The sequence below is a fragment of the Culex pipiens genome, chromosome 2, assembly GCF_016801865.2.
Source record: "Culex pipiens pallens isolate TS chromosome 2, TS_CPP_V2, whole genome shotgun sequence".
NCBI lineage: Eukaryota > Metazoa > Arthropoda > Insecta > Diptera > Culicidae > Culex > Culex pipiens.
In genome coordinates this window covers 163,192,848-163,220,226 of record NC_068938.1, presented here as the reverse complement: position 1 = coordinate 163,220,226, position 27,379 = coordinate 163,192,848, and the positions used below count along the sequence as shown (strand labels likewise).

Here is a 27,379-nt window from a genome sequence, read left to right as displayed (position 1 = left end):
GAAAAGTATATTACAAATATTTTCGTTAAGTGCATTGCTTTCACAACAAAGCCAACCAAAGTTAAATTTTGTTAAAAAAATTCAGATTTTTTTACTTTTTAAAATAGTGTCCATGAGTGTCCGCAGTCGAAAATATTTTTTTTGAAAGTTCAGAAAATTTTCTTCAATTTTATCTATGAAACATTGAAGATCACGGCGTGTTTTCTGGGCAACCTTAAGGAGAAAAAATAGTCATCACTACTTTCAAAAGTGTCTTATAGGAAATTTTCTCAGCTTTCCAATGCTTCTAAGAGCGAAATGTTTCATCGGGAAATTTCTGAGATATCTCTATTTTAAGTTTTTTCTTTTAAAATCCTTAATCATTTATTGGACACTTTTAAATAACAGTCCAGGAAACTTGTCAAATGATGTGTTTCATGTGTCTTTTACTCATCAAAATGTGCAAAATGAGACAAGAAACAACTTTGTAGAAGGTTGCAAACCGCTAAACATTTTGAAAATTAAGTTTTAACCGAATTTTTGAATATGTGGGATTTATTTAAATATTAAAATAATAAAACCGTATTGAAATATTATTTTTACAAGAACAAATAGATTATTACATAATTGTTGTGTACAAATAACACCGGTCTGCTCTGATTCAGCTTGGAATTAGCTGATACAACCGAAATTTCTACAGGTTTGAGATTGATAGGGTATTACAAGATTTTTATGAATAAATAGCATATTTCCTTAATCAAACACTAACTAGTTGCATGGATACAAAACATGTTCAATACTCGAAATTAAACTGCAAATTACTGTTGCTAGCTTTAGGAGAAATACTTTTCATTAGTATGAAATGATTGTTTTAGTTTTTTTTGTTAATAATAGCCAAGGAATTAGCAATATTTTAGAAGTTTATATTTAAGACTCTCATCTTCAATCTCATCTTTAAAAAATATATATGTCTTGATTTTTGTTCAAATAGTTTGGAAAGAAAGTTTCTGTTTGATTTTTTTTTGTTAAAATATTATTTAATTTTTGTTCAAACAAAAAAAAATGTTTGTGACGGTGTTTTCAGCATTCTGAATTGGAAAACTCGAGTTTTATTGCTACTTTTAAGTGCATTTTCAACAGAAAACATTTTATAAAATTTTATCTTTATTCTATACTCATGAAAATATGACTTTCGAAGCTTGCTACAGTAATATGTAGTACATTTTCGATTTGAAATCATATTTGTATTTATGTTCCTGGTTAATAAAATTAAGAAAATATCAAATTTATTCATTAAAATTCAATAATACCATTAATACAATCACAAACCTGCCAAAGTTTCGGTTGAACAAGCTAAATCAGAGTAGACACGTGATATTTGTACACAAAAAATATGTAATTATCAAATAATTCTTGTAAAAAATATATTTTTACACTGTTTTATGATTTTAATTTCTGAATAAATCCCATATATTCAAAAACTTAAACAAAACATAATTTTCAAAATGTTTAGCGGTTTGCAACCTTCTAAAAAATTGTTTCTTGTCTTACTCATCAAAATGTGCAAACATTTTGATGAATAAATGACTCATGAAACACATCATTTGATAAGTTTTATGAACTGTTAGTATAAAGTTTCCAATAAATAATAAAGGAATTTGAACCAAAAAACTTAAAATAGAGATATCTCAGAAATTTCCCGATGAAACATTTCGCTCTTAGAAGCATTGGAAAGCTGAGAAAATTTCCTATAAGACACATTTGAAAGTAGCGATGACTATTTTTTCCTGATAAGGTTGTTCTAGAAAACACGCCGTGAGATTGAACCTCTGGTTGCTGAGATACAGCGGCTTAGTGAAAAAGAAACAGGAAAATTTACGCTTTTTTAATGTTAAAAACTAAACTTTTGTGAAATTTTCCGATCTTTTCGATTTTTTTTATTATTTTTTTTTAATCAGGTTTTACATTAGAAAAGGTCGTAATATTGAGAACCTTTTTTTTCTGAATATTTTTCAACAATACCTACTTGTACTTTCGTAGATAATTGCTCATGAGCAATTCTCTCAGATTTCGGTCATTCGATTTTTTTGTATTTTTTAATCTGGCTGAAACTTTTTTGGTGCCTTCGGTATGCCCAAAGAAGCCATTTTGCATCATTAGTTTGTCCATATAATTTTCCATACAAATTTGGCAGCTGCCCATACAAAAATGATGTGTGTGTGTGTGTGTGTGTGGTCAAATCCAATACCCGCTAACCGGTAGCGATATTATGGGAAAGTATAGTTTGTATCAGACTTTGTATATGCCGAATGCTGATACAACTTATCTCAGTCCCGGGTATTAGGTGGTGATAGCCCTCGCGCTGCTTCCAACGACCCGTTTCAGAATGACAGAGCTCCTTGCGGTCCAATTCCGAGGTCGCTGGGCATTGTTCGGCCCCGCCTAAACATAGAAGCAAGCATCTGAAGGACACTCGATCTATATTTAGACTTCCAATCCCGTCAGGCAAATCAGGGATCAGCGCGTATTTAATATGAGAAGATAACATGTTTCAACACTACGGATCATTTCACTACTAGAGTGTAAACCTTCTGATGGCCGACTGCTTAGCGTCCCAGACCACCAATCCAAAGGCGTGAGTTCGAATCCCACCTGATTCATTTTCGTTTTTGTTCATATTCAAAGTTCAAATTCCTGATTCCAAATTTCAAAGGTACCGACCGGGATTTGATCCCTGAACCTTCTGCTTGTGAGGCAGAAGCCGTAACCATTAAGCCACGGAGCCGGTTCGGCAGCTGCCCATACAAAAATGATGTATGAAAATTCAAAAAATTTTATCTTTTGAAGGAATTTTTTGATCGATTTGGTGTCTTCGGCAAAGTTGTAGGTCTGGATAAGGACTGCACTGAAAAAACGATACACGGTAAACAATAATTGGTGATTTTTACTTTAATTTTTTGCCACTAAAATTTGATTTCCAAAAAACACAATTTTTAATTTTTTTTATATGTTTTAGGGGACATAAAATGCCAACTTTCCAGAAATTTTCAGGTTGTGCAAAAAATCTTTGACCGAGAATGTTAAAATATGAAACATTCGTGAAATTTTCCGATAATTTCGAAAACAATATTTTCAAAAAAATTCAATCAATACTTACATTTCAAAAGGGCATAACATTGTATGTTGAATGAGTTCCCTAAAAAAATGTTGAAAAACTGATCAATTGGAAATTGAAATAATCAGCATTACTCAAGACAATAAACAAGACAAGCATTCCAAAACCCGTGCAAATTCCATTATAAGTGAACACTTTCAAGCTATAAACCAACCATCGTTCGATGCAAAAGCAGGAAGTAACGATGGTTCCTTCATGAATAATGCACGGCTGCAGATTTTCTGTAGCAAGTTCATTTACTCTTCGTTTGCATCAGCTTGCTTCCTGCACCAGTTGATGCATTCAAATAATCCAGTGCACGCTTTATGAAGCTACCACCATCGTAAAACATCGAATCACAGCAAATTTAGTGTCTTCTTCATATCCTGATCAGAGAGCTTCCACTGAACCTGGTGGCTTGGCAAGACGAACCATTTTTTAATATGTGCTTTCGGGTTGCAATGGTTGGTGTGGATGCATCTTTTGGGAAAATTTTATCCTTGGGAAAAAGATTGAATAACAAATTTCACCCGAACCATGCCAAAATTCTGTACTTACAGACACTTCAGTATCAAATATCTTGTAGTACAGATTTTTGTTGCTAGTTTATTTTTCGAATATCATTATGTTTAAAAGCGCTTAAAATAGTCAAAATCTCCACTTAAAAGTTAATAAATCCATTAAAATTTGATTTGAAGAGGTAGCGCTGCTGGTAAAGGCGAGATGTGCAAGCAGAAAGCAAGCGTTCAAATCTCGTCTGACGCATTTATTTTTAATCCATTCTAGGTGGATTCTTCATCCATATTGATGATTTGTTTTGCAGCATCAGCATATCAGCACTTCATCGGAGGAAAATTCTCACGCTTGTGTTTCTTTTTTTGCTGGTTTTGTGTTTTTGTTTCGTGCTCGAAAATTTGATTATGAATGAAAGCATTCCATTCCATCGCTAGCTGGTTGGCTGGCTGTTGCAATATTTATTTTCATTTTCCGATAGCGCTTGTGTCACATGAATAATTTAGCACACACTTTTGCCAATGGTGGTCCCGTGCATCATATGTTGTGAAGCTGGTGTTGCTGGATTAACAGCAAATTGAAACTTGAGCGTGGATTGTTACTGGCAGTGTTTCCAGAGTTGGACGAGATGTAGATAGGGCAATATTCGGTGGCTTAGTTGGTTGTTTGGTGTGTGTTATTGGTATTTTGTGGGTTTTTCATCGGGATTGGGCTATATCAACAAAACTTTTATTCAATTACGCTGCTGGCTTACGTTTGACAGCTCGGTATCCAGTGCAATTAGTCTTTTTTCCAGACAAGTGCATACAGTTGTCGAAGCAAAACTTAACACAACAATATGAGATAAATTTGTTGGAATAAGAATTTGAACAAGCTTAACATGGATAAGATCCAGTGAAAATAACTAAATTTGTACACTTTTCTCTGTAATTATAAATTTATGGAAATTATGGAACACAGAATGTGAGCAACCCAGTTTCATTCAAAAGTTTGGCTAAATATTTTGTTTACAGAGTGAGAATCGACAAACGGGAAGGAAATAAATCCAAAATTGATACTGAGAATTATTTGATAGATACGTGAGAATTTTGAAGTTTAACTTCATTATTTTTTTTCCTTTGAATACATGAATTAGTATGAAATAGTACATAGACTTGGATTTATTTTGGGAGCTCATCTTATGAAAATATTTATCAACAATTTTAAATGCAAATGTTTTAATAAACAAAAAATATCCTTGGCTATGTAATCACATTATTGTCATTTTAAACAACAACAAATTGAAAATAAATATTTTCAATATCAAAAGATAAAAAAAAATCAAGATATGAGCCGATTTTTTACTACTTTTTTATATCCAGGGAAAATATAATTGTTGATTTCAACCTATTTAGAATAGATTCCAAAACGTTTATTTTCCAATTGAGCAGTTCTCTCAGATTTCGGTCATTCGATTTTTTTTTGTATTTTTTAATCCGACTGAAACTTTTTGGTGCCTTCGGTATGCCCAAAGAAGCCATTTTGCATCATTAGTTTGTCCATTTAATTTTCCATACAAATTTGGCAGCTGGCCATACAAAAATGATGTATGAAAATTCAAAAATCTGTATCTTTTGAAGGAATTTTTTGATCGATTTGGTGTCTTCGGCAAAGTTGTAGGTATGGATATGGACTACACTGAAAAAAAAATGATACTCGTTAAAAAAATGTTGGTGTTTTTTTATTTAACTTTTTGCCACTAAAACTTGATTTGCAAAAAAAAACACTATTTTTATTTTTTTTATTTTTTGATGTGATTTAGAGCGAGTTATGAATTTCTGAATCAATACTGATTTTTTCAAAAAATCGAAGAATTTGTCGCAAAATTTTTTCAACTTCATTTTTTGATGTTAAATCAAATTTGCAATCAAAGAGTACTTTAGTGAAATTTTGATAAAGTGCACCGTTTTCACGTTAAATCCATGTTTAGGTGACTTTTTTGAAAATAGTCGCAGTTTTTAATTTTTAAAAATTAGTGCACATGTTTGCCCATTTTGAAAAACATATTTTTGAAAAAGTGAGAAAATTCTCTATATTTTGCTTTTTTGACCTTTGTTGATACGACCCTTAGTTGCTGAGATATTGCCATGCAATGGTTTAAAAACAGAAAAATTGATGTTTTCTAAGTCTCACCCAAACAACCCACCATTTTCTAATGTCAATATCTCAGCAACTATTGGTCCGATTTTCAATGTTTAAATATGAAACATTCGTGAAATTTTCCGATCTCCTCGAAAAAAATATTTTTAAAATTCTTAAACCGAGACTAACATTTTAAAAGGGCGTAATATTGAATGTTTGGCCCTTTTGAAATGTTAGTCTAGTTTTACAAAATTTTAAAATATTTTTATTTAAAATAATTAGTTCCGAAAATTTCACGAATGTTTGATATTTTAACATTGAAAATCGGACCATTAGTTGCTGAGATATTGACATTAGAAAATGGTGGGTTGTTTGGGTGAGACTTAGAAAACATAAATTTTCATGTTTTTAAACCTTTGCATGGCAATATCTCAGCAACTAAGGGTCGTATCAACAAAGTTCAAAAAAGCAAAATATAGAGAATTTTCTCAGCTTTTCAAAAAATTTTTTTTTCAAAAGTGGGCAAACATGTGCACTAATTTTTAAAAATTAAAAACTGCGACTATTTTCAAAAAAGTCACCTAAAAATGGATTTAACTTGAAAACGATGCACTTTATCAAAATTTCACTAAAGTACTTTTTGATTGCAAATTTAATTTTACATCGAAAAATGAAGTTAAAAAATGTTTGCGACCAATTTTTCGATTTTTAAAAAAAATCAGTAATGATTCAAAAATTCATAAATCGCTTAAAGATTTTTTGCCCAACCTGGAAATTTCTGAAAAGTTGGCATTTTTTGTCCTCTAAAACATATCAAAACATAACAAATAGTGTTTTTTTGCAAATCATGTTTTAGTGACAAAAAGTTAAATAAAAAATCACCATTTTTTTTACCGTGTATAATTTTTTCCAGTGTAGTCCATATCCATACCTACAACTTTGCCGAAGACACCAAATCGATCAAAAAATTCCTTCAAAAGATACAGATTTTTGAGTATTCACATATCATTTTTGTATGGACAGCTGCCAAATTTGTATGGAAAATTATATGGACAAAATAATGATGCAAAATCGCTTCTTTGGGCATACCGAAAGCACCAAAAAAGTTTCAGCCGGATTAAAAAATATTAAAACTAAAATTCAAAAAAAAGATCGATTTCGTAGAGAACTGCTCATAAGTTTAATTGATCGGTTTTGTTTTCGTGCATAGATTCCTTCAGCACACACGGATAGAAATATTGAAAGCAACTCTGATAACTCTGTGTTGTTGAATTCGACAACATTGAAATGTGTCCAAAATCGTTAACATTTATTTCGATTTTGGGAACAATTTTGTCGATTTTAAAAAGATTTTCTACACAATCGAAAAAAAAGTTGACGATTTTGGAAACATTTCAATGTTGTCGAATTCAACAACACATAGTTACTGGATTTGCTTACAGCATTTCTATCCGTGTAGTTTAAAATGACTTACTGCTGTTTGAACCATTTTAAGAATGTTTTGTAAAGAAAAATCATCAGCTATGGAAAACCTGCTCAATTTTGGCTAAGTACGAATATTTTAAGGTTTTAAATATTTTTCATACAAAACTTGTTAATTATTGACATACCCATTCATGTTTAATAAGAAAATTTAACTTGTCGAAAAAAAATTAATTTGCTTAAGATTTTTTTCATTAGCTATAAGAGGAGTTATTCCTAACATCAGCAAATACAACAAATTTTCACAAAAAAAATCTACAACAAAGTTGGGGAAACTTTTTATCGAATTCTTGTGTGAGATTGACCCAGTTGTACTTTTGTCATTTGCACTGAACCTTCCTCACAACGGTGGAAAAACGTGTAAATATACGTCACTGTCATCGTGCATCTCTCAGAACAGTGCTCCCAAGCAATGCATGTATGCAATTCAACCAGCATCACCACCGCACCGGAGATGACTTGCAAGACAAAGTGCGGTTCTTGGTAATGAAGATGAGTCCCTTTACTTTTCCAGAGCAGAGCTATACCAACCTAGCTAGTACCTATGGCTTAGCAGTAGCAGCAGCGCCAGCTAAAACTTGAGAAATTGCAAGCCAGAGGATGAGAAATGAAATGAGTTGAAATATTGTTGCATTCGTTTGCATAATGTAATGTGTCACTCTTTCGCTCTGTCTCTCTTGGAAGCTCAGGCAACGTCATTCTGGGAGGAGGTGAATATCTTTCCCCCGGTGGCGAAAAGATGGTTCAAGTTTTCATGTTTGTGTGCGCCAAAAGTTACTCCTTCGCCCAGTTCTGGAAATGTGCGAGGCACTTAATTAATGCAAAAGTGACGAAATGTGTGCGATGTTTGCTCGTCATCGTTCGAGGACGTATTGTTACAAGTTTGGATAGTAAACAAAGTGCATTTCGAGACTAAGTTTAATAGTGATGAGCTGGCACTTGAAAAGTCATTCCATTTGTGAAAGCTTTGTTTGTTGATTGAGGAAAAATGTATTCTTGTGCAATTTATGCATTGTTGAAATTTGTTGGATTTGCATAAAAGGATGCAAAAAACTACCGAGTTTTTCTTTGTTTTGTTGCAAACGGATCAAAAAAATACTTATGCTAACACAATTTTGAACAATTGAATCTAAAATTAATTTATTAAAAAAAGGGTTTGAAAACTGAATTCAATTAACAATCAAAAAGTTTTCTACAGAAAACTTAACTGGATAGATTTTATAATGCCCAGTATTTGTGTGCAGTGTAAGTGTGCAGTACTCCCAATTCCACTGATTTTTCTTATAAAATTCCATTCAAATAAAAATTATATTTGATAAAACTCAATTTCAGTTAAAACTTGTTTCTTCTTTTCCAACCACTGGATTTGACCAACCAACCACATTTTTGAGCCATTTAAGACATTTTATTGCTTGTTAAAATAAACTTTTTTTTTGAGTAATTCTCTGCTAACTCACACAAAATCGGAAAAAGTTGCCGATCGTGTTCGATTTCCGTGAAACTTTGTTCTGAGAGGTAATTTTAATCCCTGAGCCCGAATCCAAGGTCCATTTTACAATATCTCGTGAGCAAAGTTTTACGGAAATCGAAGAGGGGGCAACTGCTATGTGAGTTGGCGGAGAATGACCCATTTGAACAGTATTATCTTTGTTTGTTTTGATGAGCTCTAAAAATGTCTAGAAAACACCAAACCGCTACGATTTTAGACTGAACTGTTAAGTCCAAACATCTTTTTTCAGAATCACCTTAACCTTAATCACAAAATAAACTTTAGAAACTTCTTGCTGGAAATTGAGCTTTGCTCTTTTAAGCAAAGATGCTCAAAATGGCGATTCCAACAACTTTTCTTTAGACACCGAATCGCTCTTCCGTCATCCTCCGAAGATAAAATATCTGATGCACCCTACTGTCCACCAAAAGATGCCTCTAACAACCCCGATTATTTGTTCCGAAGACGTAAAAGCTGTGGCCACTATCAATTTTGTCACGCTAGATTTCAGTTTCGGACCACTGTACAATGAGATTTGAGAGGGATCGTGCATAAACAACGCGGCTTTTAAATATGAAATTGTCAACTCTCTCCCCACTCTGCGTGGCCCTTTTCTCCATAAAAAATCAGTTTTTTTTAGAAAGCCAGACCCCCCTCGCCCGCCTAAAAAAGTCTCGTGGTTTATGCACGAGCCCTTAACTACTCCGAACTTTGTTTTCCCAAAGTCTACTTTTTTTTAAAAAAAATATCTAACCTTTAACCTAAATAATTTTGAATGGTAGTCCATATCTTAGCTAAAGGATTGTAACGGCTCAATTGTTGTGCTTTACCAACAACAAAATTTATGAAATATTACAAAGTAAATAACACTTCTTTTTGATGATAAAAATATATTTTTTCTGTGAAACGTTTTATTCGTTTTTTTAATCAATAAATAACTTTACCAAATTAACTGCCAGTTTTGATATCACATTCGTATGAAGATGGGCGATCTAATGACACAAAATGGATTTTTTAATTATTCAAAATATGTTAGATTAATTTGAGAGAATTGAAAAAATCGTTTCTATAATTACTGTTAGTATTAAACAATATATATGAATGTTTTTTTTTTTTATAAATTTTGTTTTTAAAAAGCATGATTTTTATTTTAAATAATAGAACTGTAACTAGGTGAGTTTCATAAGAAATTTAGAAAAAAAAATCACGTAGTACCGTAAACCGGGGTGACTTTGATAGGATTTCAATTTGTTTTTGGAATATTTTCCAACAGGTAAGGTTTTTCTCAAGTTTATTATTTTTAAAACATGTACTGGGGTAGGCCACACAAAGTCCATGCACTATTTCAGAAAAAAAGTTTTTTCAATAATGTTTAGAAAAATAGTTACGTTAAAAATTCTTAGTTTAAATTCCGGGGTGACTTTGATAGCTATAGTTTTTCTTGTTGAAATCATATTTAAGATGTTCAAACTTTATTTGTACGCTATATGTACCATCACTAAAGTAGCTGATATAGTTTTTAAGAAAAAAATCAATGTTTATATTTAGTTAACTAAGTGTATAAGCTTTTTAGCAAAATACATATAAATTTTAAGTAAAATTGCTAAAAAGTCGGAATTTTGCCTGAAATTTGTTAAAACTAGTTTTGTTTATAAAATTATCGATTTATATTACATTTTATACTGAATTCAAAGCACGAATCACAAGTTTTCACATTTTACATGAAATTTGTTCAACTGAAATTGCCTATTAATTTGGAGATTTTTTTTAATTGTGTTTCAAAAACACATATTATTTATTATTTACAAACTTTTCAAACCTTCTCCTAGTGGAAAATTGTCCAAAGAATCCGAAAATGCATTCCGTTTTCCGATTAAAAATCATGTTCATTGAAAAAATCATGACACTTTGAGAAGTTTAAAATAATGACTTTCATCTACATTTTCTTAACTATAGTTAACTAACTTTTTAAACTTGTCAAAATTTTATGAAAAGTTCTTCTTGAGGTACTTTGAACACTTCTTTACCACGGTCAGTATGATTCTAAACCATTCCGTACGTATTTTAATTGTACTCTTCATTTTGCGGAAAAATCGCAAACCTATCAAAGTCACCCCGGCTATCAAAGTCACCCCGTTTTACGGTATTCATTGATTGCTCAGTTATTGATTCAGCAATTCTTGGTACTTCTACAATATCTGTATTACTCATTTCAGTTGTAAAAAATAAAATAATTATTTAATAATGAAGTATTAGTCATTTAGCTCAGTGATGACAAATGTTTGAAAACAACTCATTAAAACAGAATTACCATTTACTACAGATGCAAGAAGTCGCATAAACGATGTTATAGTACCTACCTATATCAACAGTGCACAGTGGTCCAGATCGCAAAATTAGGTGGAAAATGGATTTTCCGTAAAATGATGAAGTTTTGGAGCTTTGGTGTCTTCAGAAGAGTTGTTGCATATGGAAAGGGGCAACTTTTGGTTTGGTTGGAAATTAGGGTGGTTCACTATTAGGGTGATTTTGAAAATCTAACTTTTCAGGAATATTTTTGGGATTTTTTTTGTCTTCTAAAAAGTTGTTGGGCTTGCCAATCCAAGCAACTTTGTCGAAGACACCAAAATTTTATCTCGTAATCTACGCCTTCTACGACCAAATTTATAGAAAGCATCTGAGCAAACCTTCAAAAATCAGTTTTTTTAACGTGGCAATCTCAGGGGTTTTTTCAAGGGAAAACCTTATGGGACCACCCTAACGAATTTCGAAAATTGTCCAAATATATGTTTTTCCATGTAATTTTGGCCGCTGAATCTGAATCTGTCCTCAGAATTGACCCAAATTGTCGAAAAATTGGTTTTTGGTCATATTTTGGGTTTAAATGATAATTTTACATGGAAACCCAAAATATGACCAAAAATCGATTTTTCGACACTTTGGGTCAATTCTGAGGACAGATTCAGATCCAGGGGCCAAAATTACATGGACAAACATATATTTGGACAATTTTCGAAATTCGTTAGGGTGATCCCAAAAGGTTTTCCCTTGAAAATTAGACTTTTTCAAATGGCGATATCTCGAGTTTAAAGAAAAACACCCCTGAGATTTTTTCAGCGTTTGTAGTGCTGGATCTCCTCTTTCAAATGCAACCTGGCGCTTAAAATTTGGCTTGCGCCTTTTCGAGATATTTAAGTTTTAAATTTGCATCTTTTTTACCTTAAAATCGCTGTAACTTTTGACCCTTAAGTCCAAATTGACTTGTCAAGAAATAAAAATGTTTGTTTTTTAGAGCTCTAAAAGTGCCCCGAATACCACTTTTCTCTAAAACTTAACCCTGAATTGCCACGTTCAAAAAACTGATTTTTGAAGGTTTGCTCAGATGCTTTCTATAAATTTGGTCGTAGAAGGCGTAGATTACGAGATAAAATTTTGGTGTCTTCGACAAAGTTGCTTGGATTGGCAAGCCCAACAACTTTCTAGAAGACAAAAAAAAAATCCCAAAAATATTCCTGAAAAGTTAGATTTTCAAAACTACCCTAATAGTGAACCACCCTAATATCCAACCAAACCAAAAGTTGCCCCTTTCCATATGCAACAACTCTTCTGAATACACCAAAGCTCGAAAACTTCATCATTTTACGGAAAATCCATTTTCCACCTAATTTTGCGATCTGGACCACTGTGCAGTGTTTCTAACAAATATAGATATTTCTTCCTGCAATTTGTATCCCAGCTTTTAGTAAAATCTGCTAAATTTTACTACATTTTCTGAATTAACAAAAAATAGTTTCAACCAAAACATTTTGGTATCAATTATGAATTCAATTTTAAATCTCATTCTGTAATTTTAGAATAAACTTCTAAATAATTAAAAAATACTAGCCCAAAGATAAACATTTGATTAAATCTCGTTGACTTAGTTTACCTAGAGCTTAGTGTTTTCTAGAGGTGGGCAAAAAACGAGCGAGCCGCTCATAGGGCCAGGTCTTTGAAAAGAGCGAACGAACCGTGGCTCACAAAAAAAGAACCGTGGTTCTTTTTTTAACTCCAGTCTTTTGAATGATTCGTTTTAAGATGGCATGATTTTTGTTATGAATATAATTTATTGAATTTCCAAAAAAATTGTACTTGATTTGTTTTTGAGAGTTGAAAATGCATTTTCAAAAAGTAAATGATTTTCTAAACAAAATGAATAAAAAAAACTTTTCATTGTATAATTTTTTTTAAATACAATTTTGGTAAAAATTACCAAAAACCTACTGAATAGTTTAGAGATTTTGGAAAAAACTTAATCATTTTGTCCGATTAAACTTTACTGTTTTTAGAAAAGAGTTCACATGGTATTTTCTCCAAATAAAATATCAGCATTAGTTCAATTCATGCAGAAATAAACGCAATTTTAAAATTAATAGGATTTTTTTTCCAGAATCCTAGATTTAAGTTTGGATGCCATTCAATATCTTGAATGTTTAGGTTTGAGTAGAAATCTTGACATAGAAACCACCAAGACCTTTCAAGGGCATCTTCTCGCTTTCAGTTTTAATTTGTTTTATCAAATAATTTATAAAAGTCCAATGTGAAATGACTTATAAACTCACACGATTCTTTAAAAAAAACCCTTTTATTCAAATTTTGAAAAAGAGCGAAAGAACCGTTCAAAAGAGCGTCTCTTTTTAATGAGCGAACGAAAATGAGCGGCTCCTAAAAAGAGCGATTTTGCCCACCTCTAGTGTTTTCACTCAAAACACAAACAAATTAAATCACAGAAAATAGTATATCAACATAAGCAAACAAAACATTTACGAAAAATCCATTTAAAACTCTTCAAAGTTGATTTTTGTTTAAATTTGAATAAATTTATTCACTGTAACCGACATTGTCAAATTGTCGATCAATGACCCTGAAACTGATCAACAAAAAAATCAATCAAGAAGCTACCAAGTGCTAACTCGTTCTTCTTCTCCAGTCCATCCAAGGCAAAGAGCAACCAGCGATATTTGCCTCCAGGGGTGACTGATACGATACATCATCATTATCGTCGGAGTTGGTAGAAGTTGAAGCACTTGTTGCAATGTTTTGAAAGATGTTATCATGAATAAATATTAATTTATTTTTAATCCTCATTTGGATTTTAGTCTATTTTTCTATTTTTTGTAGTAATTTCAGTCTTGTTATCAGTTTTTGCAATTTTTTCCACCTTATGAAACACCGTGTAGACGCTTGCATGCATTTATGGTCTTCGATAATTATAGTGCATTGAGAACTGGTTGATAGCGACTTACCTGGATCCTGTCAAGTGGAGGCACACGACCGCCACAGCTGACAGCAGGGTTCGCTTGCAGTGGTCGAACATTCTGCCACATCTGCCACTTCCTCGGATTTTAACGAACTTTGATTCTTCTCTTTTTATCTTTGATCACTTTTGATTTTTGAACAAATCTTTCAACAGATGCACATTTTGACCACTTTTGATAACATTTTCTCTTAAAAATAAACCACTTTTTGTTAAATCTTTCCACTTTTTTCAGCAATCAACGCCACAAACAACCCCACAAAATGTGATAATTGATAGACCATGTGTTAAACCTCAACATGTAACTTGACGATCCGCCACTGGAGTCCGCGAGCCGTCAACCGCCGAGAGCTTCTGCGCGCAGCCTGCAAATTTGAACTGTGTCAACGCGTCCAAGACTCCGACGCCGCCGCCGTCGGTGGTGACGACCGGCGTTTCGAGGGAGAACATATTTAAAATCCATTAAAAATTGCCTCTGTTTTCGCGCGCCACCATCTCACTCTCACTCTCCGCAGTCTTTGTCAAACGGGGCACTTGTTTTGAGCAGAAGCCGGAGAGCAGCAGTCAATCGACGTCGTTGGTCGTCGGTCGTCTTAATCGAGCCGCGCGCACTCTGATCAGAGATTCGAATTTTTCAATAATTGGTCATTGTTGGCGTCGTCGTCACCCACAGCCTCCCTCCAGCGCAGTGGCGGTTGATTCAATCAACCAGAGCACGGTATGCCATGCAGCTGGTTCGAGCTACATGTGACATAGACAAATGGTTGTGTTTTGAAATAAAAAAAAACCCTCTTACTTTTTAACTTTTTTTTTTGTTTGGAATGTAGAACTTGTGTCGTTTTTTTGCGTCATTTTTTTTTGTAATTATTAGGGTTAGTGAATTTCGTAAAATTCAACAATTTCCGTGAAATTAAAGGATTTTTGAAAATCAATCACAAAAAACAATTTTACCAAATGTATATGCTTAAAATATAAAATGAGAAAAAATGAGTGTAATACACATTGTATTTTGTTTATATTAATGATTTGAATTAAATTTGTCACTTTTAAGCGTTTTGCTTATTATGAATTTTTATACCAAAGATTGGAAATAATAGCACTCCGGGATTTGTTTTGTGAAGTTTTCATTGATATAATTTTAACTCAGTTGCATGTACCGATACAAATGTTTTCTAAAAAGACGAAACATTTGTTTAAATACTTTGAAGTATTCAGTGCAATCAATTGAAAATAAGTGCATTTTCTTACTTTTACTGTCACTTTTAGCACGATTGGGCTTGTTTAAAATTATTTTGAATATCAGTAAAACGTTTATATGTAGCCCGGGAATTTTTTTGTGAGAACTCTGATTTTTTTAAACTAATGATAGTGTTTTATGGGCTAGGTACACTCAGTGTAATATCAATTTGGCTACCATTTTATTTTGAAGGTAGTGTTTCAAAAGAAAATAGAAGATTCAAAACTCGGTTTATTGAAATTTAAATGATTTGAGCTATAAAATCAAATTTTAATCCTGAAAATTAGAGTTTTGGAATATTTAAGTTTTTTCTTAGTCCCTTGAAATTACCAAGAAATATGGGTAATTCTCTACCAACTAATACGAAATCGCGAAAAGTTGTCCCGACCCCTCTTTGATTTGCGTGAAACTTTGTCCTAAGGAATAACTTTTGTCCCTGATCACGAATCTGAGGTCCATTTTTTGATATCTCGTGACGGAGGGGCGGTACGACCCCTTCCATTTTTGAACATGCGAAAAAAGAGGTGTTTTTCAATAATTTGCAGCCTGAAACGGTGATGAGATAGAAATTTGGTGTCAAAGGGACTTTTATGTAAAATTAGACGCCCGATTTGATGGCGTACTCAGAATTCCGAAAAAACGTATTTTTCATCGAAAAAAACACTAAAAAAGTTTTAAAAATTCTCTCATTTTCCGTTACTCGACTGTAAAAATTTTTGGAACATGTCATTTTATGGGAAATTTAATGTACTTTTTGAATCTACATTGACCCAGAAGGGTCATTTTTTCATTTAGAACAAAAATTTTCATTTTAAGATTTCGTGTTTTTTCTAACTTTGCAGGGTTATTTTTTAGAGTGTAACAATGTTCTACAAAGTTGTAGAGCAGACAATTACAAAAATTTTGATATATAGACATAAGGGGTTTGCTTATAAACATCACGAGTTATCGTGATTTTACGAAAAAAAAGTTTTGAAAAAGTTACTTTTTGCGTTTCTCTTTGTTTCGTCGTCCGTGTCTGTCGCGGGTGACCATGAACGGCCATGATCGATGACGACCAACTTTTTCAAAACTTTTTTTCGTAAAATCGCGATAATTCGTGATGTTTATAAGCAAACTCCTTATGTCTATATATCAAAATTTTTGTAATTGTCTGCTCTACAACTTTGTAGAACATTGTTACACTCTAAAAAATAACCCTGCAAAGTTAGAAAAAACACGAAATTTTAAAATGAAAAATTTTGTTCTAAATGAAAAAATGACCCTTCTGGGTCAATGTAGATTCAAAAAGTACATTAAATTTCCCATAAAATGACATGTTCCAAAGATTTTTACAGTCGAGTAACGGAAAATGAGAGAATTTTTAAAACTTTTTTAGTGTTTTTTTCGATGAAAAATACGTTTTTACGGAATTCTGAGTACGCCATCAAATCGGGCGTCTAATTTTACATAAAAGTCCCTTTGACACCAAATTTCTATTTCATCACCGTTTCAGGCTGCAAATTATTGAAAAACACCTCTTTTTTCGCATGTTCAAAAATGGAAGGGGTCGTACCGCCCCTCCGTCACGAGATATCAAAAAACGGACCTCAGATTTGTGATCAAGGACAAAAGTTACCCCTTAGGACAAAGTTTCACGCAAATCAAAGAGGGGTCGGGGCAACTGTTGTGTGAGTTGGCGGAGAATTACCCATATGATGATTGATTTGATGTCCCCGTGGAAACTAGAAATTTTGAGCTTGAACATCACTTAGCTTATGTGCTTAATACCGTCATCTGGGGTGAATCGGGACACATGGGGTGAATTAGGACAACCATAATACTGTCTAATATTTGGATATTTTTGTTAGGTTTTGAATATAACAGACACATATTAACAAAAGTAGTGCATCGATTACCAAATTTCAAGCTTCTAAGCTCTAAAACATAGTCCCGATTCACCCCAGATGGTATAATTAAGTGTACAAAAACTTCCGATTGTTTAACATAAGATCAAAAAAATTAAATAAAAATTTAAAAAATAGTTATAATCTTAAACATAATTTAATAACTTTTTATCACATAAACTCGATTTTCACTAACATTCTTCGATTTTTTTAAAACATTTTTTGTATGTTTTAGTAGACAAATAGTTGGCTAAGGGGGACGTTTTATTTTTTTCCAGGTTATGGTTTTTTTTAAATAGTGTTTTTTATAAAGTGTTGAAAATGCACCCATGAAAAATTCTAAAAACTGTTTAAGATGTAAAAATTGAATTCTAAATCGAAAAGTACTTATGGAAAATTTTGATAAAGTGCACCGTTTTTTAATTAAAGCTAATTGTAGCCAATTCATTCAACGAAATAGTTTTTTCCATCCATGTCAATTTTCGAATAACTATATTCAAAAAGCTTAGAAAATTCCCTGCAATTTTTTTTTAACATTATCGATCCGATCTTTGGTTGCTGAGCCTTGCAAAGAATGAAAATTACCAAAAATTGAATTTTTGAAGTTCTACTCAATTGAAACTCAATTTTCAATCGATGATAGATTGGAAACCGTTGATCATATTTTCAATGTTATAAAGTGTAGTTTGTTTGAAATTTTCTTAACTTTTTGAAAAAAAAATACAATTTTGTGTATTTTTTAAAAAACGACTTACATTTCAATAGGACCAAATAATATGATTTAAAACCCCTTTCGATCAGAATATCTCAACTTGAGGTACAGATTTTTGAATGTTTCCATATCACTTTTCTATGGACAGCCCTAACATTTATATGGAGACTTTCCCTTCAGATTTTTTCATTCGATTGACAAAGTTTCATACAAATAAAATCAGGATCAGATTTTTTTTTTGCGAAGTTCTAGAGAACTGCTCGTTTAATTTTGGAAGAAATTTTAAAGGGAAGGTGGTTTTCTTTTTATTATATTTTGATTATAAAAGAAATGATGTGTGTGAAAAAGGATAGTAATAATGTTAAATTTAAATAATTGATTAACACTATTAAAAGACAAAAAGTGTGGGTAAAATCTAAGTTACAAAATCATGCCTATTTAAATGCGGCTGGTTCCCATGTATGAAAAATAGTATTTCTTCTGGAAAAAATCCAACGATTTGATTGGTGGTGGTTTTGTCCACCGCACGAAATGGTAACGGGTCCATTTGGCCCAATTCCCCTTTGTTCAATATTTTTTCAAATGTTAGGTCAGTTTAAAAACCTGAAAATATTGTGACAATTCTACATAAGAATGACTATTTGCCAGTCTTAAACATCAAATTCTGTTTTTAGTCATAGAAGAAGAAAAAAACAATAAGCGCTTAGTTATACAGTCAAAATTGTATGAATTTTGGAGTTGTTAATTTTGATGATTAAAATACTACTTTTATGATGTTATATAACCTCTAGCTCTGGTTGATGTGCACCGTTAAGGTACACTTTAAATTGGTGAATTTACACTTTTTTTTAATTTTAATTTGAATTTACACATTTTCACATTATTTTATATCATAAAAGATGTACCCATTCTAAAATCTAATTTTTTTTATAATTTTACTGGACACTTTGCAGATTGTACGTCCAAAATTTTGCAAATTGATTCCTTGATAATACATATACGATATGTTGTTCCAGAAATATTACAGTTTGAAAATGAAGTTTAACGACGTAATTTTGTGTTGGTGACAATAAGGGGGTGGTCCAATTTGGATGAAAATCAGTATTTTTGCTTGTTTTGATGGGCCTTTCCCTTCAAATTTGAGCTTGATCCGAAAAATATGATTTTATTTCTGATTTTTGCCTTCCTCACCTCAATGAGGAAAGGCTATAAAATCACTCGAAAAATGAACTTCTTAATTCGACCTCCTAGACCCACCTTCACGTATACCTATCGACTCAGAATCAAATTCTGAACAAATGTCTGTGCGTGTGTATGTCTGTAAGTCCGTGCACCGAAAAATATGCACATGATTATCTCCGGACTGGCTGAACCGATTTGGACCGTTTTGGTCTCATTCGATCCGTCTTGGGGTCCCACAAGACCCTAGTTAATATTATGAAGTTTAGAAAAGTACTTCAAAAGTTATGCTTAAAAAAATATTTTATCTAAACTTCGGAAGATTGTAAAAAGGGTGGTTTTTGTAAGAAAACCCGTCATGCTATATATTGTTAGAAAGCGTTCAAAAGATTGAAGATCTGACAATCCCATCAAAAGTTATGAGCACTTAAGTGTTATTTATACACTTTTTTGAGGCCGGATCTCAGATATTTTGATAAAAAATAAGTGTTATTTATACACTTTTTTGAGGCTGTGTAGTGTATTCACTTTATGAATGCGAGGAAGGCACCAACCACCTAAAGGTGGATTAAGTAACGTTTTTTAAAGGTGGATTATCACATAAGTGTCCACCGGGGTTTGGTTTTTAAAAATCTATTAATATTTCTGGTAGTTCTAAAGGTCTGACAATATTTGAAAACAAACTTAGTTGCACCAGATTCCGGTAAAAATCATTATTTTCAACAGGAAGGCCCCGAAAAAAATCACTTTGGATAATTGAATCACAAAACAAAATATTGTTTTTCTTTGTCTTGTTTTTGATTTTTAAAATTCTAATTCACTTTATAGCATATTTAGGGTTATATTCACATATTATGAATTAGAGTTTTTAAATACAAGGTTTCGACAAAAAGGCGGCGTTGAAAAACTGAAAAAATGTATTTGGTATGTTAATTGGCAATGAACAACTAAAATTCACAAAAATGGGGTCGCATAACTCAAATTTGATGTTAAAATTAAAAAAAATAAATAAAAATAAATACGAAACGAACCTTCAGATAATCGAACTTCGGATAATCGAGGCTTCGGATAATCGAGTCTGGACTGTATAACATTCTCGCTCCACCTGTCTGTGGTGACGCGATGCTGTCTACCCATCATCCGATGGATGATTGGTTGGCACACGTTCTGCTTTTGCCGCCGGGGTCCGGCCAACTGGATCTACGCGGCCAATACTAGCTAGTAGTAGCCCGTCCCGTCCCGCAGGGCATCAGTCGAACAACAATTAGAGCGAATGAAGCGTCGGAACGTCTACTGGTTGGAAAACTATCTTTATGCAAATTGGGCCGGCCGCCACTGACAGCAGCTGGGGCTGGGAGCGCCGGCGGCCATGGACACTTGCTGAGTGACTAAGTGGCTTACTATGGCACTAGTAAGGGGAACTGCCGCATTGTTCTAACGTAAGGGGAAGTAGCTGTCACAGCAGCAGTGGATGCATTTAGTGCACAGCTTCGAGAAATCTAGCCCTTGGAGAAAGAGACAACAATGGTGGGGCCGTCGTCGGGGTGTCCGACACCCGGCTAGGCCAGCCTGAATCTGCTGATGATGCACGGAGCGTGGTGCTTTGTCTTACGGTGACAGAAAAAATGGAAGCAACACTGAGGAGAAGCCTTTAAGTCTTGTTCCTGGTTGGATGCATTGCCATGGTGAAGAAAATACTGCAGTGTGATGAGCTTTTTTTTGTGTCTTTTTCTTATGGAGAGAAAGATGCAGCTTTGCTGTGCTGCTTGGTATGCAAATTTTGAGGCAAACTTGGATACGTAGTATGCTTAGAGTTGAGCACCAAAAGATAAAGAATGCATTGTAAAATGTGACTAAATTTTATTCTGTATGTCGACGCTGTTCCGAGAAAAAGCGTTTTAACAGTCAGGCAACTATGCCAGAAAAGTACCCGTAGACTACTAAGCCCCGTTTTAGCGTTACATGGATTTTCAAAAAGCTGTAACTTGGTGAAAATTACATGAAATATCAACTTCATATATACCATTGGATTCGAAAATTAATCAACTTTAATATAAAAATATTTAATATGGTGGTTTAGGGGGGCGGGTCCCCGGGGGGAGGGGCCAAAGGAAAAAAAACAGCGTTACATGGAATTCAAGGGCTCAGAGCACATCGTAAAATAACCCAAAATACCAACTTATATAGGTTTTTGGAAAGGGGAGAACCTCTACTTTAAGGGAAAAATATTTAAAACATGTTAAAAATATTTTAACAATTTTTAAAAAATAGTTATCGTAACTATTTTTACAAAAGTAATACTCATATGAACTATAAAGCCAAATTTTGAAGAAATATGGTCATGCGACATATCAAAATTCATGAAATTATTCCAGGAATCGATATATGAGCAATTCAACCTGATTCGGTTGAACCGGTAAAATTACCGGTACCGGTTGAACCGATTCCGGGGTTGTATCACTAACCATGTCATGCGACGTGTCAAAACTCTTCAAATTAGCTCAACAATCTTTTCGTGATAAATTTGAACCGATTCAGTTGAACCGGTTCAAATAACCGGTACCGGTTTGAACCGATTCAGTGTTTTTACTGCAAATCATGCCATGCGACGTGTCAAAACTCTTCAAATAATCTCAACAATCTTTTCGTGATAAATTTGAACCGATTCAAATGAACCGGTTCAAATAACCGGTACCGGTTTGAACCGATTCAGTGTTTTTACTGCAAATCATGTCATGCGACGTGTCAAAACTCTTCAAATAATCTCAACAATCTTTTCGTGATAAATTTGAACCGATTCAGTTGAACCGGTTCAAATAACCGGTACCGGTTTGAATCGATTCAGTGTTTTTACAGCAAACCATGTAGTGCGACGTGTCAACAATTTTCAAATAATCTCTACAATCTATTGGTAATGAATATGAACCGATTCAGTTAAACCGGTTCAAACAACCGGTACCGGTTTAAACCGATTCCGTGTTTTCACTGCAAGTCATGCCATGCGACGGGTGAAAATTCTTCAAATAATCTCAACAATCTTTTCGTGATAATTTTGAACCGATTCAATTGAACCGGTTCAAATAACCGGTACCGTTTGCACCGATACCACGTTTTTACAGCAAACCATGTAGTGCGACGTGTCGAACATTTTCAAATAATCTCAACATTATATTGGTAATGAAATTGAACCAATATGGTTGAACCAGATCAAATTACCGGTACCGGTTAGGACCAATTTTATGTTTTATAGCAATCCAAGTAATGCGACCTGTTTTCGTGAATAATTTGAACCGATTTTGTTGTACTGTTTCAAAAATCTGGTAACGATTCGCACATATTCCATGATTTTACTGCAATGATATGGTCATGCGACGTTTCACATAAGGCTACTGCAAATATTTTTCAAAGTTTTGTCACTCCCATCCCTTCGAAATCTACTCGAAATATCAGGGGGCAAAAGACATTTCAAAAAACTTGTAAATTTCGATAGAAATTTATGTGCAATCAGCTGAAATCAATTTAAAATGCATTCCTTTGCGTTTAGAATCATTTTTAGCATGTGCTGGTTTATAAAAAAAAATATTTTCGATGTAAACCTTTTTGCAATGATTGTCGTATTTCAAATTATTTCCTTTTGACTTGAACAGTCCAACGTACAAAAATAACAACCGTTTCCTACCATAAATTGATAAATTGATAAGGCTGATACAAATATTTTTAAAAGTTTTTTGATAAATTGATAAATTGATCAATTGATAAATTGATAAATTGATAAATTGATAAATTGATAAATTGATAAATTGATAAATTGATAAATTGATAAATTGATAAATTGATAAATTGATAAATTGATAAATTGATAAATTGATAAATTGACAAATTGACAAATTGACAAATTGACAAATTGACAAATTGACAAATTGACAAATTGACAAATTGACAAATTGACAAATTGACAAATTGACAAATTGACAAATTGACAAATTGACAAATTGATAAATTGATAAATTGATAAATTGATAAATTGATAAATTGATAAATTGATAAATTGATAAATTGATAAATTGATAAATTGATAAATTGATAAATTGATAAATTGATAAATTGATAAATTGATAAATTGATAATTTATCAATTTATCAATTTATGGTAGGAAACGGTTGTTATTTTTGTACGTTGGACTGTTCAAGTCAAAAGGAAATAATTTGAAATACGACAATCATTGCAAAAAGGTTTACATCGAAAATATTTTTTTTTATAAACCACACCCAAAATTCACAGTCGAGATAATCGTTCTCTCAAAATTTATTGAGGGATCAGTGCCAAAATCGTTAGAATAATGGTACCAACTCACACCATCATAACAAATGAGTTCATTCGTTAGTTGAATCAATAAATTTCCAACAAGTGTCATACATCGACTTCTGACCTCTCCTTGGTCACCAAGCTGTGGTGGCCGAGGCAGTTAAGTCATTGGAATGGTATGTCAAAGGTCTCTGGTTCGATTCCCGTAGTCAACACTTTTAGTTTTTTGTTTGACGGATGAACTTTTTTTGCAAATGAACCTCGAGAGAATAGTTCTATCGCCCATCTCGAGCTGTGTTCTCTGTGTCCGTGAATGGTACCACTATTCTCTCGACTCGAGACCATCATTATCTCGGACTAGCGCTGCCAGTTTTGGGTGCAGCAAAAGCAAAAAAAGATTCTAAACGCAAAGGAATGCATTTTAAATTGATTTCTGCTGATTGCACATAAATTTCTATCGAAATTTACATGTTTTTTGAAATTTCTCTTGCCCCCTGATATTTCGAGTAGATTTCGAAGGGATGGGAGTGACAAAACTTTGAAAAATATTTGCAGTAGCCTTATGTGAAACGTCGCATGACCATATCATTGCAGTAAAATCATGGAATATGTGCGATTCGTTACCAGATTTTTGAATCAGTACAACAAAATCGGTTCAAATTATTCACGAAAACAGGTCGCATTACTTGGATTGCTATAAAACATAAAATTGGTCCTAACCGGTACCGGTAATTTGATCTGGTTCAACCATATTGGTTCAATTTCATTACCAATATAATGTTGAGATTATTTGAAAATGTTCGACACGTCGCACTACATGGTTTGCTGTAAAAACGTGGTATCGGTGCAAACGGTACCGGTTATTTGAACCGGTTCAATTGAATCGGTTCAAAATTATCACGAAAAGATTGTTGAGATTATTTGAAGAATTTTCACCCGTCGCATGGCATGACTTGCAGTGAAAACACGGAATCGGTTTAAACCGGTACCGGTTGTTTGAACCGGTTTAACTGAATCGGTTCATATTCATTACCAATAGATTGTAGAGATTATTTGAAAATTGTTGACACGTCGCACTACATGGTTTGCTGTAAAAACACTGAATCGATTCAAACCGGTACCGGTTATTTGAACCGGTTCAACTGAATCGGTTCAAATTTATCACGAAAAGATTGTTGAGATTATTTGAAGAGTTTTGACACGTCGCATGGCATGATTTGCAGTAAAAACACTGAATCGGTTCAAACCGGTACCGGTTATTTGAACCGGTTCATTTGAATCGGTTCAAATTTATCACGAAAAGATTGTTGAGATTATTTGAAGAGTTTTGACACGTCGCATGGCATGATTTGCAGTAAAAACACTGAATCGGTTCAAACCGGTACCGGTTATTTGAACCGGTTCAACTGAATCGGTTCAAATTTATCACGAAAAGATTGTTGAGCTAATTTGAAGAGTTTTGACACGTCGCATGACATGGTTAGTGATACAACCCCGGAATCGGTTCAACCGGTACCGGTAATTTTACCGGTTCAACCGAATCAGGTTGAATTGCTCATATATCGATTCCTGGAATAATTTCATGAATTTTGATATGTCGCATGACCATATTTCTTCAAAATTTGGCTTTATAGTTCATATGAGTATTACTTTTGTAAAAATAGTTACGATAACTATTTTTTTTAAATTGTTAAAATATTTTTAACATGTTTTAAATATTTTTCCCTTAAAGTAGAGGTTCTCCCCTTTCCAAAAACCTATATAAGTTGGTATTTTGGGTTATTTTACGATGTGCTCTGAGCCCTTGAATTCCATGTAACGCTGTTTTTTTTCCTTTGGCCCCTCCCCCCGGGGACCCGCCCCCCTAAACCACCATATTAAATATTTTTATATTAAAGTTGATTAATTTTCGAATCCAATGGTATATATGAAGTTGATATTTCATGTAATTTTCACCAAGTAACAGCTTGTTGAAAATCCATGTAACGCTGAAACGGGGCTTAGTAACTTGACTGTTAATGTTTGACCCTGAATAAACAAAAAAAAAAAGAGCACGTAATGTAAACAATAACAAAAACGTTTTGTTTGATTGACAATTCTTTGCATTGTCCCGAAAATTGGTTTGAATTTGGTTGCCGGAGCCTGAATTGTAATTACAAAAAGTTACGGTAGTCGGACTTGTACGTGAGCAACTCTCTACGAAATCGGCCGATTTCGACCATTTTTATTTTTTGTATTTTTTTTATTGTAACTTTTGAGTGAATTTTCTGATCAATTTGGTGTCTTCGGCAAAGTTGTAGGTATTGTTGAGGACTATTGAGAAAAAATAGGTACACGGAAAAAAAATTGCCGATTTTTTTATTAACTTTTTTTCACAAAAACTCAATTTCCCAAAATACGTATTTTTTGATTTTCGAGATTTTTTGATATGTTTTAGGGGACAAAAATCCGCAACTTTTGAGCCATAGAGAAACATGGTCAAAAACTCAACAGATTTTTTGATAAAGAGCTCCGTTTTCAAGATATAGCCACCGAAAGTTTGATTTTAGCGAAATATTTGCAGTTTTTCGATTTTTAAAAATAGTGACCATGAGCGACCATTTCTAAAAAATTTTTTTAGCAAATTTTCTGAACTTTTCAAAAAAAATATTTTTAGAAATGGTCACTCATGGTCACTATTTTTAAAAATCGAAAAACTGCAAATATTTCGCTAAAATCAAACTTTTGGTGGCTATATCTTGAAAACGGAGCTCTTTATCAAAAAATCTGTAAAGTACTTTTCGATTGCAAATTCAATTTTGCATTAAAAAATAACGTCAAATTTGTTTTTGCATGAAATTTCGATTTTTTCCAAAAATCACTATTTTTTCAAAAATTCATAACTCGGCGGCAGATTTTTTGACCATGTTTCTCTATGGCTCAAAAGTTGCGGATTTTTGTCCCCTAAAACATATAAAAAAATCTCGAAAATAAAAAAATACATATTTTGGGAAATTGAGTTTTTGTAAAAAAAAAGTTATTAAAAAAAATCGGCATTTTTTTCCGTGTACCTATTTTTTTCTCAATAGTCCTCAACAATACCTACAACTTTGCCGAAGACACCAAATTGATCAGAAAATTTACTCAAAAGTTACAGCTGTTTGAATATTTACATACCATTTTTGTATGGACAGCAGCCAAAATTGTATGGAGACTTGTATGGGTGAACCAATGACACAAAATAGCTTATTTGGTCATAGGGAAGGCCCCCACAAAGTTTGACCCAAATCAAAAAATACAAATAAAATCCATTTCCGGTTTTGGTAGAGAATTGCTCACGTGTGTGAAATGGCCAGTTGTCGTTTTTACAGCAATTTTCAGGATGACAAAATTGAAACACGTTCATGAGCCATTCTCAACGAAATCGGCCGATTTCGACCATTTTTATGTTCATATTTTTTTTATTTAGCTTAAACTTTGTGGGGGCCTTCCCTATGACCAAAAAAGCTATTTTGTGTCTTTGGTGTATTCGTACAAGTCTCTATACAATTTTGTCAGCTGTCCGTACAAAAATGGTACGTAAATATTCGAAAATCTGTAACTTTTGAATGAATTTTCTGGTCATTTGGTGTCTTCGGCAAAGTTTTAGATATTGTTGAGGACTCTTCAGAAAAAAAAGGTTCACGGAAAAATAAATTTTGCTGATATTTAAATTAACTTTTTTTCACAAAAACTCAATTTCCCGAAATCCGTATCTTTTTTATTTTCGAGATTTTTTTGTTATGTTTTAGGGGACAAAAACCAGCAACTTTTTAGCCATTGTACAGTGGGAAAAAACGGGTAAAAAATTGAACTTTTGATGCCGTTAGTTTCTGCCTATCAAAAGTGTGTAAATGTAAAAATTACGATGAATCGATTGGTGATACTCTTATTAGCGGCAAATGACGGTATGTAGCCCATTTTACCCCATTTAGCCGATTTTCTACAAATAATGGGACCTTGCTGTGATCTGCCTTAAAAAAATATCGCAAATGGATTCCTCGCACA

General features: G+C 33.1%; 1 protein-coding gene across 1 annotated transcript in view; it reads right to left on the bottom strand.

Annotated features, from left to right (window-relative positions):
* Nucleotides 1-14,709, bottom strand: part of LOC120416735 (hyaluronidase Tab y 2.0101-like) — a 40,654-nt gene extending 25,945 nt beyond the window's left edge. Inside the window, exon 1 of the mRNA XM_039578562.2 lies at nt 14,024-14,709. Within this exon, the coding sequence (XP_039434496.1) occupies nt 14,024-14,094 (71 nt within the window). The 5' untranslated portion in view covers nt 14,095-14,709. The remainder of the gene's footprint in view (nt 1-14,023) is intronic.
* Nucleotides 14,710-27,379: the final 12,670 nt, after the last annotated feature.